The 15075-nt window shown below is 40.6% G+C and overlaps 1 protein-coding gene across 1 annotated transcript; it reads right to left on the reverse strand.

Annotated features, from left to right (window-relative positions):
• Nucleotides 1-239: 239 nt before the first annotated feature.
• Nucleotides 240-12938, reverse strand: phr (CPD photolyase-like). Its single transcript, NM_001142249.1, has 8 exons — nt 12477-12938; nt 9746-10153; nt 8911-9069; nt 7271-7469; nt 4601-4753; nt 3119-3240; nt 1619-1778; nt 240-799 (listed from the first exon to the last, which is right to left on the reverse strand). Exons 1-2 carry the CDS (start codon nt 12787-12789, stop codon nt 9993-9995), a joined length of 474 nt encoding a protein of 157 aa, NP_001135721.1. The 5' UTR covers nt 12790-12938; the 3' UTR covers nt 240-799; nt 1619-1778; nt 3119-3240; nt 4601-4753; nt 7271-7469; nt 8911-9069; nt 9746-9992.
• Between the last annotated feature and the right edge of the window lie 2137 nt (nt 12939-15075).

Genomic DNA, 15075 nt, shown 5'->3' on the forward strand with positions numbered 1-15075 from the left:
CAGCAAAAAATAAATATTGGGTTTCTTTTCTGGCACTTGTAGGATGTGTCACAACATTATAGCAAGAAGAGATAATACCTTCTCAAATTAGCAGCCATTTTGTTCAATGACTGTCAGAATAAACCGATGCGGCTTATTTATGAGCATAGTTGCAAAAATTCTGTAACCAATAGGAACCAATCAGTGACTACAAATTAGAAAGTGAAAGCAAACACCAGATTGGTTGCTTTTGCAAAACTTTTTTTTTTTTTTTTTTTAAGAGATTTATGGAAATGCTGTTTGCAAGTACTGTATTCATGTGTTTTTGTAACAAAAATAACAACGTTGTATGAATTTGTAAAAGCAGGCCTCTCAGAACAGCTATTTATATTCATTGGCGAAGATCAAATGTTCCACTTACCTAATGGAATATGCCCCATTCTCCTTAATAGCACACATTACCAAAAGGTTTGTGCTGGGACCCTGCAGCATTATCACATGCATAGGTTTTTAATACAAAGAAAAATGAAATGACTAGAGGAGGAATCAAGAGACAAGCATAAAGAAAGCAGCTGCCATTGTGTAATAGATATGAGGTGCTCATCTATAATCTCTCCCTGAGGACCCAAAGCCACAGTGTAAGGATTTTCTTCTGTCAGTCTCTGCTACTGGCTGAACTTCTTTGGGTGATAACGACGCTCAAACTGGGCCACGTCAAATTTTCTCTTACATCCCTGGTAGTTCATGTAGCGTATCTTCCCAAACACTGCACGCTCAGCCCAGCCCTGGTCATGGATCCCACAGATGGACCACATGCAGCCTGTATAACAGTTTGATAGAGCAAAACAGAAGGTTAATGGGAAAGTGTAACAGGTTTATCTTGCATTATCATATGATGGACAACATGAATTTGAAATCCAGTTTGACAGCTTTCTTTCTTTCATCAGTGCTCTGTCCGTTTGACTTGTTCTGAGGTAACAAACAGTCCGTGCAAAAAGTTACCTGATGTATTTTATATAGTTATATAGTAATAAACAACACAACATTTGTGGGCTATTCCATTACAGGCATTTTGAAGACCACTGATTTAGCAAGGGAAACTGCAAATGTTTTTCTGTCCAAATCTAGGTTAGCATTGCAGGTACATTGGCTTGCTTCCCTGTCTGTAAGGCTAAGGGCACACAGGGCTGCTGATTCACTGTTCCACTTTACAAAACGCAAACAGAGAAAAGCACATCCTTTGTCTAGCTTCACTGCCAGGCACCGGGTGCAGGCGCATGGAGTGAAAAATCACCAAGGAAATGCACGTTGTTGTGTGGCAATATCCACTCTCTGTGTCTGCATCAAGGCCATTGTTAGTGGAGCTACATAAAAGGAGTGCATAGAAGGGATCTGTTTGTTTGCAGAAATAAAATTAGCAGGTCTTCTTGTAGCTTTCTGCTCAGGAAAATATCTATTTGCATCAATTCTGTCAGGCTGGAATGTGTTCAACCTAAAGATGCTCAGAGATAAATGCGATTGCATGCAAAGCTTCTCCCTATTCTGCAAAGAACACAACACTCTAGTCTAATATATACCCAGCACAATATATAAATGCTTATCAGCCATCTCTCTTTTCAGCCATGACTGCTTTCCTCACCTACATAACCATTAGGGTCCCTTCCATCCAACTCATAGCGGTCATTCAGGTAAAGGGAAAAATGAAGTGCTTCCTCTGGAGAACTGGTCCACTCTAGGATCTTTTTGGCCCAGTACATCCGCAGGAATCCATGCATTTTCCCTTCATGAACCATCTGGAGCTACAATGACAGACACAATTTTAGAAAGCCTTTATTAGTAAAAGTCTGATTCAGCAAAAGTCAGATTCAAAGGTGCTACAGAATTATCCAACTGATATACAGCTATACAATTATTAGATATAATACCTCACATATGAAAGTTTTTTTTTGCTCCCAAAACAGATTAGTACGGAAGAGCAGTAGGGCCACCAAAAAAAAATAAATTCCGGTGAATTACCGTATATACTCGAGTATAAGCCGATCCGAATATAAGCCGAGGTACCTAATTTTACCTAAGAAAACTGGAAAAACATATTGACTCGAGTATAAGCCTATAGGGTGGGAAATGCAGCGGCTATTGCTAAGTTTCATCAAAATAAATACCAATAAAATTACATTAATTGAGGCATCAGAGGGGTACATGTTTTTAAATATTTATTTAAAAGAAAAACAGTAAACTAGCTCTGTAAGTGGAGAAGAGGGTCAACAAAAACAATACTACTATCCCCTTAGCTCAGCAACCAAGCCAAAACACAAAGAGTTAAAGTCCTTCAAAACTATAAATATATTTTATATAGAATATAAAGTGAAATGTCTAGTGCAGAATGGGACAGGTGAGGATGGTAGATAAAGATAAATTTGGGAGCGGGCCAGGGCACTGGAGGGTCTGTTTGCGGGGGGCCTAATTTGCACACAAAGGACAGAGGGTGCTAGTCTGGAGGGACCCATGGCACCCAACTCAAGTATAAGCCGAGGGTGACTTTTTCAGTACATTTTGGGTGCTGAAAAACTAGGCTTATACTCGAGTATATACAGTATGACTTTTTAAAGTCATAATTATGACTTTTAATCTAAAAATTCACCAGAATTTTTTTTTTTTTGGTGGCCCTACTGCTCTTCTGTAGATTAGAGAGGAAAACAAGATGAACTCCATCAAATAATATGTTGACAGATTTAACTGCTTCACGTGATTATTTCACTTTACTCTTTAAGCTTAGATGGTACCCTACAGGTTGGAGTGCAGCAATCTCCAGGACAGGGAGTTGTACGAGCATATATCTCCACTTTACCCCTGGCTGCTACAAAAAAACCCTTTTTTATAACATATAAAACGTAACCTGATCTTTTTTTCAAGCATTTGTTGTCTTTTAAACTCTGTAGCAAAATGGCACCAGAGTTTTTTATATCTGTAGTAGTAAGTCAAATCAACTGGACTTGCCAAAGCAAGTCCAGTTGATTTTACTTATTACTACAGATATACCATGACCTGGATGAATGAGAACCTTTACAGACATATGCCTTTACATGAGTGAGAGCACGATATGAAACTGGATGGTCCAAACCCAAATGAATCCAATCACCTGGGCAGCGTTCCACAATGGATCATGAGTCTTGCCAGCCTCTAGCTTTTCCAAAGTGTACAGATGAGTCCTCTTGTCCTTTGCATGATCCTTTAAAGTATTTTTTGCCCAGTCGTACGCACCTTAAATGTCACAAGGAAACCAATATGTAAAATTTCCTCCTGGGATCACAATCTGAATTTACATCAGTTAATATGTTATAGCGTGTACAATTCCTTTCAATGTTGCTATTGGTCTTGATTTTTTTTCTAGTTTTTGAATTATTCCCCTTCGCCTTCCTCTTCTACATCTTTTTGCCTTTCAAATGGGGGTCACTGAAACCAACAGCCAAAACAACTATTGCTCTGTAAGCTTACAATTTTATTGTTATTACATTTGTTTATTTCTTATTCTATTCAGTCCCTCACCTATTTATATTCCAGTCTCTCATTCAAATTACTGCCTGTTGCCAAGGTAAACAAAACCATAGCAACCAGGTAGCTGCTAAAAAGCTAAATAACTAAAAAACAAAAAATGAAAAACAATTGCAAATTGTCTCAAAACATTAACATCTATGTCATAATAAAAATAATTTAAAAGGTAAACTACCCCTTTAAAAACTGCCAATTTACTAAGCACAAGAATAATTTTTCACCAAGAGAAATTTCTTCAGGTTCAAGCTGGGGGAACTGCCATTATAAAGACAGAACAGACACGTTTGCATCTCTTATTCATGTCACTTCCTCTAGGCTAATTTCTCTAGAGTATTTTGCCTAATACTCTGATGTAATTTTACAGAGAATTCCAGGGAAAAAATTGGTGCATTTCTCTCACAAAAGGGTATTTATGATTTTTAGTAAATTTAAGATGTGTTGTGAAAATATGCCTGGCAAACTAAGGCAAAGTCAGATGAGGAGAAAATTTACAATGTGTTTCAAGCTGGAAAAAGCCTCATGAAAACAACAATATATAAGTATATAGTATAACTTAAAGGGGTGGTTCACTGCAACTGATTGTTATTTATTTTGTATAGTTTTTTAATTATTTGCATTCTTCTGCCTCTTTCTTGCTTTTAAATAGGGGTCACTGACACTGACAGCCAAAAACTATTGCTCTGTGAGGCTACAATTTTATTATTATTGTTACTTATCTATTTAAGCAGGCCCTCTACTATTAACAATCTTATCTCTCATTTAAACCACTGCTTAGTTGTTAGGGTAAATAAGATAGCTATTAAAATACCAAATGGAGAGCTGCTGAACTAAAGTTAAATAACTGAATCTCTGCTACAGCGGGTGACTAACCGCTCCAAAAAGCCTTTCTGAATGCAACAATAGAAGTTGCCAGTGGAAGCAATAGGCAAAAAGTATGTTTAGCACAAGTCCTATTTATTGAGCTCATGTTAAAAAAGGGGTGTATACAGTCTCTTTAAGGCATTATTTCTAAAAATATGTAAGAGAGAAGGACACCCTGCCTGTTGGGATAACAGCAAATAGTTTTTACCTTCAATTTTGTCATAATTCTTGTTATAGAAGCAGAAGTTGTCTGCCAGTTCCCGCCTCACCACAGCCTCTTCCACAAAACTGTCTACAGAATCCTTACATTTACTACGATATTTCTGAACTTCAAGAATTGCCCGCTGGACTGATAGTTGTCCTAAAATTGTGAGAAAAAAAAGGAACAATGTTGCCATCCATGTTTCAATAATGGAACAGTCCTGCAGAGTGTATTTTATGTTTCAAGCTTTTACCATAGCTGATTAATGATCCTAGATCATGTTGTAACATATTTTACCAATACCCATCTTCCTTCATTCTGATAACTGTGTGAAGAAATTCACCATGGGATTATTACAGCATATAGTTATAGCAAGAAATACTTCTGTAGCACTCAGTTGACTCACTATAGCCATTTAAAGGGTATGCCCACCAAAATATATATAAGAAAATCCATAATGAAAGTGCAAAGTGAAAGAAAATGAATTTCTAAAATTTCAATATACATGAATTACTAATTTGCCATGGTTTTAATGCTATTCGTAGATGTAATAACAGAAGAATCTGTTCTCTGCACCCACTTCTGGATCTGACTCTTAAACCATATAGCAGAAGTCAGTTTGTGTCCAGGTATATTAATCAGCTGAACGTATAAGCAAATGTGCAAGTAGGGAAGTATTAATGTAGAAGCGTTAAGGGCTCTGGCACACGGGGAGATTAGTCGCCCGCAGCAAAACTCCCTGTTCGCGGGCGACTAATCTCCCCGAGTTGCCTACCCCTGCCATCCCACCGGCGAACATGTAAGTCGCCGGCGGGATGGCAGACGCGGCGGCGCGATTCCGCGCAAATCGCCGAAAAAGACTCGCGAGTCTGGCACATGGGGACTAATCTCCCCATGTGCCAGAGCCCCAAGGACCACCCTATGTGGCTTAATTCAGAAGAAATTAATAGGGAAAAAGGAAAGCATTTAAGCAATACAAATAAAAGGGGACCGAAGCTGCATTTAAGAAATATAAACACTAACAATCTGAAAGGAAAAGATAGAGTAGCTTAAGGGGGGAGGGGATATCATAACTGTTTAAATATATAAGGGGATCATATAGTAATCTCTCTAATGCTTTATTTACCAGTTGGTCCTTCCAACTGACACAAGGCCACCCATTAAAGAAAGGAGGTTCTGTCTAAATATTCAGAAAGGGTCTTTTTTTTTTTTTTTACAGCGAGAGCTGTAAAATTGTGGAATTCTCTCCCTGAATCAGTCGTACTAATAGATCCATTAGATAGCTTCAAGAAGGGGTTGGATGGCTTTTTAGCAAGTGGGGAAATACAGGGGTATTGAAAATAACTCTTGGACCAAGTCTTGGGGGTCTATTCATCAAAGTACGAGTTCGAATCCCGAATTGGGAAAAATTCGGATTAAATATGATATTTCCGATGATCGCAAATATCACAAAAATGCTTACTAAAAAATTATATTAGTCACGATAATATCGTATTGGCGATCCGAAAGTCACAAAATTTTCGTATCCGAACGATCGTAAACAGCAGGAAAACCTTTCTGACTTTGTCTGTGCATCATTTTGGAAGCCTCCCATAGGACTCAATGGCACTGTGCTCCAACCTGGCCCAAGGAAAGTCATGATACCGAAGCTTGAATGAATCAGAAACTTTCGTACTTGACGCGACAATACGATTTTGTCACACAAATTTTGCCGCAAAGTACGAAAAAGTCGCAGAAAATAGGCACAGTACGATCAAATAGTAATTTTTTGTAATTCCTACCTGTCGTACTTGAATAAATAGGCCCCTTGGGGTCAGGAAGGAATTTTTCCCCCTCTGTGGCAAATTGGAGAGGATTCAGAGTGGTTTTTTTTTTTTTGCCTCTCTGGATCAACTAGCAGTTAAGCAGGTTATATATAGCCATAAAAGACTGAACTCGAAGGACATGTGTCTTTTTTCAACCTAACTTACTATGTGGCTTCTGCTGCAAAAGTTAAAAGAAGCAGTGCAGAAAGAATAAACAGCCAGACACATGCTGATTTTAAATAATAGCTACATTTATAAATACAACATGAAACTATTTATTTAAATTCATATTGAAAAATGTTTTGGAAAGAGATGGGCCAGTTGGTACAGGGGAAATGTAATAACAATAGAAACAGATAACTAGGAGCAGTCTGTTAAATGTGTGAACTACTGCTCTAGGCCCTGAATAAGCAATCTGGCAGCATCACATATAAAAAACATTGAGTGCACCGAGAAGGTACAAACTTGTTGGGGAGGAAGAGCTTAGGGAGCATGGAGTGCTTAAATACCTCTGTTGTTTGGTATGGTATTAGGTTTTGTCTGTTTTTTTGTGTAATTTTTGTGCATTTTATACTGCCTAATTTGGTATTTTTATTTTTGGTATTATAATGTAATAACAGATGCAAACTCAAGTGATACAAATGTTTTACCCCACAGTGATCCACACTGACACCAATGAAAAGGTACCTTTGGATGTTTTGTTGTCTGAACCGAAGGGGATTTAGCATGGGCAAAAATGTTCTGAGTGCCTTTGCCTTAAGAAACTGTGAAGTACTGTTTCATACAAAGAATATGGCTGGGGCAATCAGTGTGTACTTGTTTTTCAATGTCTATGCATGAAAGATTTATATATTCAGCCTCTAAGACTCACCAAAGTGAAACCATGGAGACAAGTTGCTAAGAGCATTTTGGTTTGGATTATTTCTGTCAGAGTTAAAATGCCTCAGACGCTCTGAAATAAAGGACTGCAATACATTAAATCCGGCATTTGTTCCAGGCTTTGCCCATTCCACTTCCCCAATAGTTCGATCCACTTCAAGGCTGTTGTAACAATTATCCCAGTCGACTGGCTTACATATGAAAGCAAAAGAATATCAGCTAATTAGCAGGTATGAATAACAATGTCTGTAAATCTCTTCATAGGCATCAGCACTACAAATGATAAACTACTAAAAGATAAAAGTAATAAAAATATAATATGACTCAGTCCATATACATATTACAGTTTACAATACAAATAAAAAAAGATATAAAACACATAGCAATCAAGTTATGTCTGTGATCAGCTATGACTAAACTGCTTGATAGACAAATTATAATACTTTACTTAGCATACAGGATACTTAGCATACAGGATAACATTCTCAATAGAATGTTTAGTTAGTCCGTCCATTTAAGGCATTATAGACTTATAGAAGAGAACCGTATTACTCAAAATCATCAAGTGGCACATTTTAAGTAGGCATTGCTGCACTATTGGCACCATGTAGGGACATGATGAAACAAACCTCTTTGATAAAAATATTAAACTCAACCACAAAGTCCTGCATATGCCATGAATGTAATGCCAGGAAGAAAAGGCATACAGAGAAAGTCCTGCATATAAAATCATTACCCATTTAACATCAAAAAATTGTGGCACACAGAGTGACATTTTTTGCATTATTCTGTGGATGGGATTTTCTTCTGTGTAGTAACCTACTGCAAACTCAAAACAAACCAATCGATAATTATGGCTTACAAAATGAACATTAAAATAATGATATGTTTTGATGAAGAAACCTAGCTGGACATGTTTAAAAACTCAGTTTCACGTTCTATAAATATACTGATACAAGATAAATCTAAAAAAATTCTACATCAATGGTACTTAGTCCCTACTAATACAGGCAGCTGCTATCCCTGCAATGTTTTCAAGCATGCAATCAACATGGCTCATTTCTTCATCTCTGGTGGGACTGCCCAATTGCAACCCAATTCTGGATAAGAATGTACACTTTGATCACTACTGTCACAGATCTCTCGCTATGGAAAAATCCCACTGAAGCTTTACTAAATAAAAATATATCAGGAGGCAACAGCTAAATAGCTAAAGCCTGGGACACATCTACATTAGATATTCAAATAGTAAAGTCCAGACTAGACAATCTGTTAATTATAAAAAGACTCCCTAGCATTACCATGGGATGGCTGAAAACTCACAATAAAATCTGAACCTGGATTACCTATCAAATAGAATATTGACCTACAACAAACTCCTATTAACCCAGAAGTAACTCCCCCTTAACCCCTTTCTCTTTCCCTTTTTTTTTTCTTTATTTAATGTTTTAAGTTTAATATTTCTCAATGGCTCAATTCCCCAGTAAATATATCGTTGTACTCTGTTCAATAAAATGCAAACCCCCCCCCCCCCAAAAAAATAACAATTACATATTTACTTAAACAAGGGAAAAGGTGTATCTGTTAATTGGCACAAAGTAATAAATAAAGTAATTAATAAATCACTCCTACCTCTGCTTCCAATTTGGGTTCATATGGATGTTTGATAACAGGAGGGAACTCCGTTAGGAACTGGGATAGCTGGTCATGTATTTTTTTCCGGATAGTTCGAGCTCCATACTCTTGTTTATTGGATGCTACCCAACAAGGCACAATGTTATGGGCATCCACCTGAATACACACAAAGCTACCCCAATTAAACACTTACACAGAAAAAGTAATACCTTTAAATTCATTAATTTTTCAATGGCAAATGGTACTCACACGCTGCCGATTTTCACTTGAAAACAGAAACTAAGCAATAAGGTGTAACGGGATTTGCTGGATAATGTTTACTGGATCTATTGTGGGCTAATATTACAGCTGTATCCGTTGAAATACTTTGTACACAATAGAATATTACTGTAGTGAGGACTAATTTCACACTGTGATAAATCTGCCCCAAAGTGGCCACTGACTTTCCTTCTGACTTAGAAACACCAGACGCAAGGCTAACATCTTACGTTTGCATCCTCTGTGTGGAAAAGATATATTCTTGTGTCCTGTTACCTTTAAATCTGTAATATTTTACCACACGCATAGCGTGGTTCTTTTTAACACTTCCTTAACCCAATTTGCATAGGCAAACTAGGGGTCAGATTTGGTTGGGAATTCAGCAGATTCCAAATATTGTGGATTGGATGCATCTTTAGTTTAATAGCTATAACATACAAATACACACTTTTTTATAACTTATTTTTCAAATACACACATTTTTAACTGTTACAGATTGTGTTTCTACAGAGATGCAGGCATACATAAGGTTTTACAAAATGCAATTATTAAAGCCCTATTGAGATCTAATTACCTGCACAAGGGGTACATCCTTAGGTAGACGCTTGCTGACATCCTCCACCCATTGCAAGGGGACACGCAATGGGGAGAAATCAGTCACAACTCCCCCAATGGCATGTTTCTTAACAAAGTTTGGAAGAATGTCTTTTGCATATCCAATGAGCAGATGAAAAGGGATGTTTAGTTCCTTGCACTCCTAGGGACAAAAATTAAATTAAATACAAGGGCATGTATTTGAATTTAATGACCTTGCTCAATTGTTATACATACAGTACCTCAGCAACTTCCTGCAGACCTTTTACCATGAAGCCATAATGACGGATTGTGGCATCCAAGAATTTAGGAACCAAGCAAAATGTCACATGTAACGGAAGCTTCTGCTTGAGAGCCAGTCGCTGAGCATAGAGAAAGGCCCAGTTATCTAAAATGAAAAATATTATACACATATTACTAACAACAAACATGCACAAGCGGCACTTAGAAAAGTAGATTTTTGTGCTTCTCTAAAGGATTGCAAAAAGCCGAACCTCACTCTAAAACCAGCACTACCTGCTTAGTCAATGACGCATGCAGAAGGGAGGATTTTACAAACAGCTGACAAATGATCCCCAGTAGTAACCACTCAGATTTGCTTTTCAAAACACTTGCCGGGTGCAGGCACAGGTAGGAAAATTTTACAGTAGTGGGGCGTATTCTCTGCAATCGTTTTTCGGCTAGCCGAGTATATGCTCCATCTGACATTAGCCTTAAGTCCTAAGATTAAATGGTAGGGCTAGCAGTGATGCAATACAGCAGGGATAAAATGCACAGTATGCCCTAGCTCTCTTTGTACAGTATGAAAATGAATTTGATACAACTTTACTGCTGTAACAATTAACGTATATACTCGAGTATAAACCGATCCGAATATAAGCCGAGGTACCTACTTTTACCTAAGAAATCTGGAAAAACTTATTGACTCGAGTATAAGCCTAGGGTGGGAAATGCAGCCACTACTGCTAAGTTTCAATAATCAAATAAATAACAGATAAATAAATAATAGATAACTTTAGGGAAAGAAAAATGCTACAGCAGCAGACAAAAGCAAGTTTGGGAAGGCTAAGGAAGCTGCCATACTAATTATCAAGTACCAGTATCAGTTCACGTGAGGGGGTGTCCTCAGTGGACCCCAGTGTACAGGTCCCACCACAGTGCTACAACAGTAGTTACTAGGGCAAAATAATTCTTGATGCTGGACAAATTAAATTTTTTTAAATAACAAGTTATTTGACCACTTACTGACTCTGGCTCATTGTGCAGATACACTGTAGGCATTTAACACACCCTATCATTAGTACTGTTTTTTTGTAATTAAATAAATTGGCAATTGTGTCATAGTTTGCTGGTGCCATTATATCACATAATGTTGGGGTCAATGTGACGCATTTCTGGGCCACTGTGTAAAGGAGAGTTGCATTGCTGGTCTGTGCAGTGAGTGACAGTGCTTGCCAATGTGGGGCATGCTTAACTAAAAGTTAACTAAAAGGTCGCCTTTCTCTTTAATGGCATGTACAGATTTTGATGTGCTCTGCCTTCACAAGACCTGTGTACTAAAGGAAATGACCGCAGTTTGGGCTCACTTACTAAGAAGAACTTTCCAGCTCAGTGGTGTAAGGGTCCTGCCCCCTCTGATGAATACACATGGGGGATCCCTGCTTGTTCATAGAGTCTGTAGGGGTGCAGGGGATAGCTGGGAGGAGATGGTGGCTCACCCTGGTGGGTAGGTACTAGTGCTGGGCGGTATGACCAAAAATTTATATCACGGTATTTTTCAAAATTATATCGGTATCACGGTATTTGACGGTATTTTTTTTCCCCCATGCATGATTAGGTGACCACCCCAAACACCCGCCACCCACACCCCCCCCGCCACCCCAAACACCCCCCCATCCCCTTCACATAAATATAACCCCCCACCCCCCCCCCAAACACAACCCCATCCCCTTCACATAAGTATAACCCACCCACCCCCACCCATCCCCTTCACATAAGTATAACCCACCCACCCCCACCCATCCCCTTCACATAAAATATAATTACTGGCCAGGCACCCCCCGACAGCTCACATTGGTATCCGACTCTGAATGCGTCCTAGCGATGGCGCTTTTGTAGAGTGTGCGCGCTGACGTCACGTGCGCGCTGACGTCACGTGCGCGCTGACGTCACGTGCGCGCTGACGTCACGTGCGCACCCGGAAGTATTCAGCACACCGGTATGGGGGTATGTAGAAAATTCATATCGGTTTAAAAAAAAAAACCGGTGATCGGTTTTTACCGGTATACCGCCCAGCACTAGTAGGTACCACCCTATGCCAGTGTGCATGAAAAGCCCCATCTGAAGTTTAGTCAGTGTTCATAGAGTCTGTAGGGGTGCAGACCCCGTGGACGGACATGTTACCTGGAATCTGGGCTCCCACTATGGATGTGCTGACTCTGGCGCGATGTGCCGATGTAACGCGCTCCATGCGTGTGTGCGTTGGTATGCACAGGGGGGAGGGATGCGCGCAAGGAGCATGTCAGCACATCCATATACTCGAGTATAAGCTGAGGGTTACTTTTTTAGCACATTTTTAGTGCTGAAAAACTCGGCTTATACTCGAGTATATACGGTATATTATTATTCAATCTTCTATCCTTAAACATTTAAGAATTTATAAACTACGTAATAGCATTTTACTCAATACGAACATTATCGGATTTGCACACCTTGAACTCTTTGATCCCGGGACATCCAGTACACTATTCCTTGAGCATCATCTTTAAGATCTGCTTCGGTGGATATCAACCGAACCCTTTTCTTGTTAAACTTAAATTCAGATACAGAAGGGGCTGCTTCCACACGGGATATCTTAACAGCTCCTCCAACTCCCTTTTCCTCTGTCTGCTCCACCATCTTTTTCTTCTTTTTAGCATCCACATCAGAGCTTTCCCCACTGCTTGTTTCTGATAATACTTTTCCGGGAGTTTTCCTCTTTCCTGGGCTTTTTGTTATAGTCTTTGACTTTGCTTTTGTATCCATCCTCATTCCTTTTGTCAGGGTTCCATCTGATTTTTCACTTCCGGATTCTTCATCTTTGGATTTGGATACCTTACCCTTGTGAGACATGCCTCTGGCTTGCTTCCAAGGACCAATCAGGTGCCAGCAATTCACTCTCACTTTGTTGTGCAGGATAAAAGCCTATTTTTTGGACAAGGGAGAACATTTAAACAAAAGAGCTGCATAAAAGAACTAATCAGAACCCATCAGCAAGTAAACGAATTGCACTGCATTTTGGCCTCCTTTAATTAGTAAGAAGGCAACATAACCCACCCAGCACTACCATATATGTCAGCAGCGTCTAATCTCCAATCACTCCAGCTAAATATGAACTACAACTCCCAGCATGCATTTGCTACAATACATGACAGAAATATGAATAACATCAACAAAAGCTGGATAGACTCCTATCATCCGTGCAAGATATATGTCACTTTCAATATTACATTTCTGTATCATTTTAGGAGCGCACAAACATTGCCTGAACCCACTGCACAACAAAATCGCTTAATGAAAAACAGCACATCCAACCCACACTATCACTGCCCGACTTTAAATTGCGCGCCCTCCCCAGCCGCCACTTGCACCTCATACACACCATACACAGCACTTCCCACCTGCAAGGAAAATAAACCACTATACGCCACTGTTTATCTATAGCCATATCTCACCCCCCGTGCGTGCTTTTCTGTTATGTAACTTTCCCATACGTGCAGGAGCTGTGCGTGTTACATAAAGAGGCAAATAGAGGGATTTCAGGATGACGTCACATTCCCCACCCACCCAATAAAACGCCTCTCCATGCTATAGCTACATTAAAGGCGATAGGGCGACTGGCCTCTCTGTACCTGCGCGCTCCTGGCTCTCCTCCTCACAGGATATCAGACTATAACCCGGAAGTTCAATCGCAATGCAGAGGAGGAATTGTTGCAGCGGCTAAGTTCAATCTTTCCTTCTCGCATGTTCTTTTCAAAGGCTGAGGGAATCACTGGTGAGGGGAAACGCTGCATGAGAGGTATGCGAAGGGACTTTGTGATAGACACGCTGGGGGATGGCTGGTGAAGGGAAGGGAAACACTGCCTGAAAGGTATGCGAAGTGAGAGACAAGATGGGGGGACAGGTGTGGGAAGGGGCTTTGTTGGAGACAAGATGGGGGGCAGGTGTGGGAAGGGGCTTTGTTGGAGACAAGATGGGGGGCAGGTGTGGGAAGGGGCTTTGTGAGAGACAGGATGGGGGAATGGCCAGTGAAGGGAAGGAAAACTCTTGGGAACAGGTATGGGAAGGGGCTTTGTGAGAGACATGCTGGGGGACAGGGGCTTTGTGAGAGACATGCTGGGGGACAGGGGCTTTGTGAGAGACATGCTGGGGGACAGGGGCTTTGTGAGAGACATGCTGGGGGACAGGGGCTTTGTGAGAGACATGCTGGGGGACAGGGGCTTTGTGAGAGACATGCTGGGGGACAGGGGCTTTGTGAGAGACATGCTGGGGGACAGGGGCTTTGTGAGAGACATGCTGGGGGACAGGGGCTTTGTGAGAGACACGCTGAGAGAATGACTGGTGGAGGGAAGGGAAATGCTGGGGGACAGGGGCTTTGTGAGACACGCTGGGGGGGGGGGGGAAGGCTCTGAAAGATGAATGCTGAGGGGAGCAAGAAACCGATAGGGAAGGAAAACTCTGGGGAATAGGTATGGGAAGGGGCTTTGTGTGACACGCTGGGGGGGGGGGGGGGGGGGGAAGGCTCTGAAAGATGAATGCTGAGGGGAGCAAGAAACCGATAGGGAAGGAAAACTCTGGGGAATAGGTATGGGAAGGGGCTTTGTGTGACACGCTGGGGGGGGGGGGGGGGGGGGGAAGGCTCTGAAAGATGAATGCTGAGGGGAGCAAGAAACCGATAGGGAAGGAAAACTCTGGGGAATAGGTATGGGAAGGGGCTTTGTGTGACACGCTGGGGGGGGGGGAGGCTCTGTAAGAGGAATGCTGAGGGGAGCAAGAAACCGATAGGAAAAGAGAGGCTGAAAGGTGGCTATGTGGGGAAGGCTGGTTGAGAAGAAAGGCATTGTGAAGGGGAACAGTATTGGGAAGAAGCCTGACTGAGTTGGGGGGAGGGGGGGCATTGCACGGGAAAGGCTGTGGGAAGGGGAACAATGTGGTAGGAAGCCTTATTGAGGGAAAGGCTGTGTGATTTAAAAACTCTAAATTGTTATTTGGGATAAATACTGTCAGTGAATGAGTATTGTGCAATTTTTCTGTTATTCATATCTTTATATA

The sequence above is a fragment of the Xenopus tropicalis genome, chromosome 5 (assembly GCF_000004195.4).
Source record: "Xenopus tropicalis strain Nigerian chromosome 5, UCB_Xtro_10.0, whole genome shotgun sequence".
Classification (NCBI taxonomy): Eukaryota; Metazoa; Chordata; class Amphibia; order Anura; family Pipidae; genus Xenopus; species Xenopus tropicalis.

Coding starts and splice junctions, on each gene's coding strand:
- phr (NM_001142249.1), bottom strand. CDS start 12,789: ATGGATACAAAAGCAAAGTCAAAGACTATAACAAAAAGCCCAGGAAAG. Junction 10,154..12,476: donor CCGGGATCAAAGAGTTCAAG/GTGTGCAAATCC, acceptor TTTTCATTTTAG/ATAACTGGGCCTTTCTCTAT.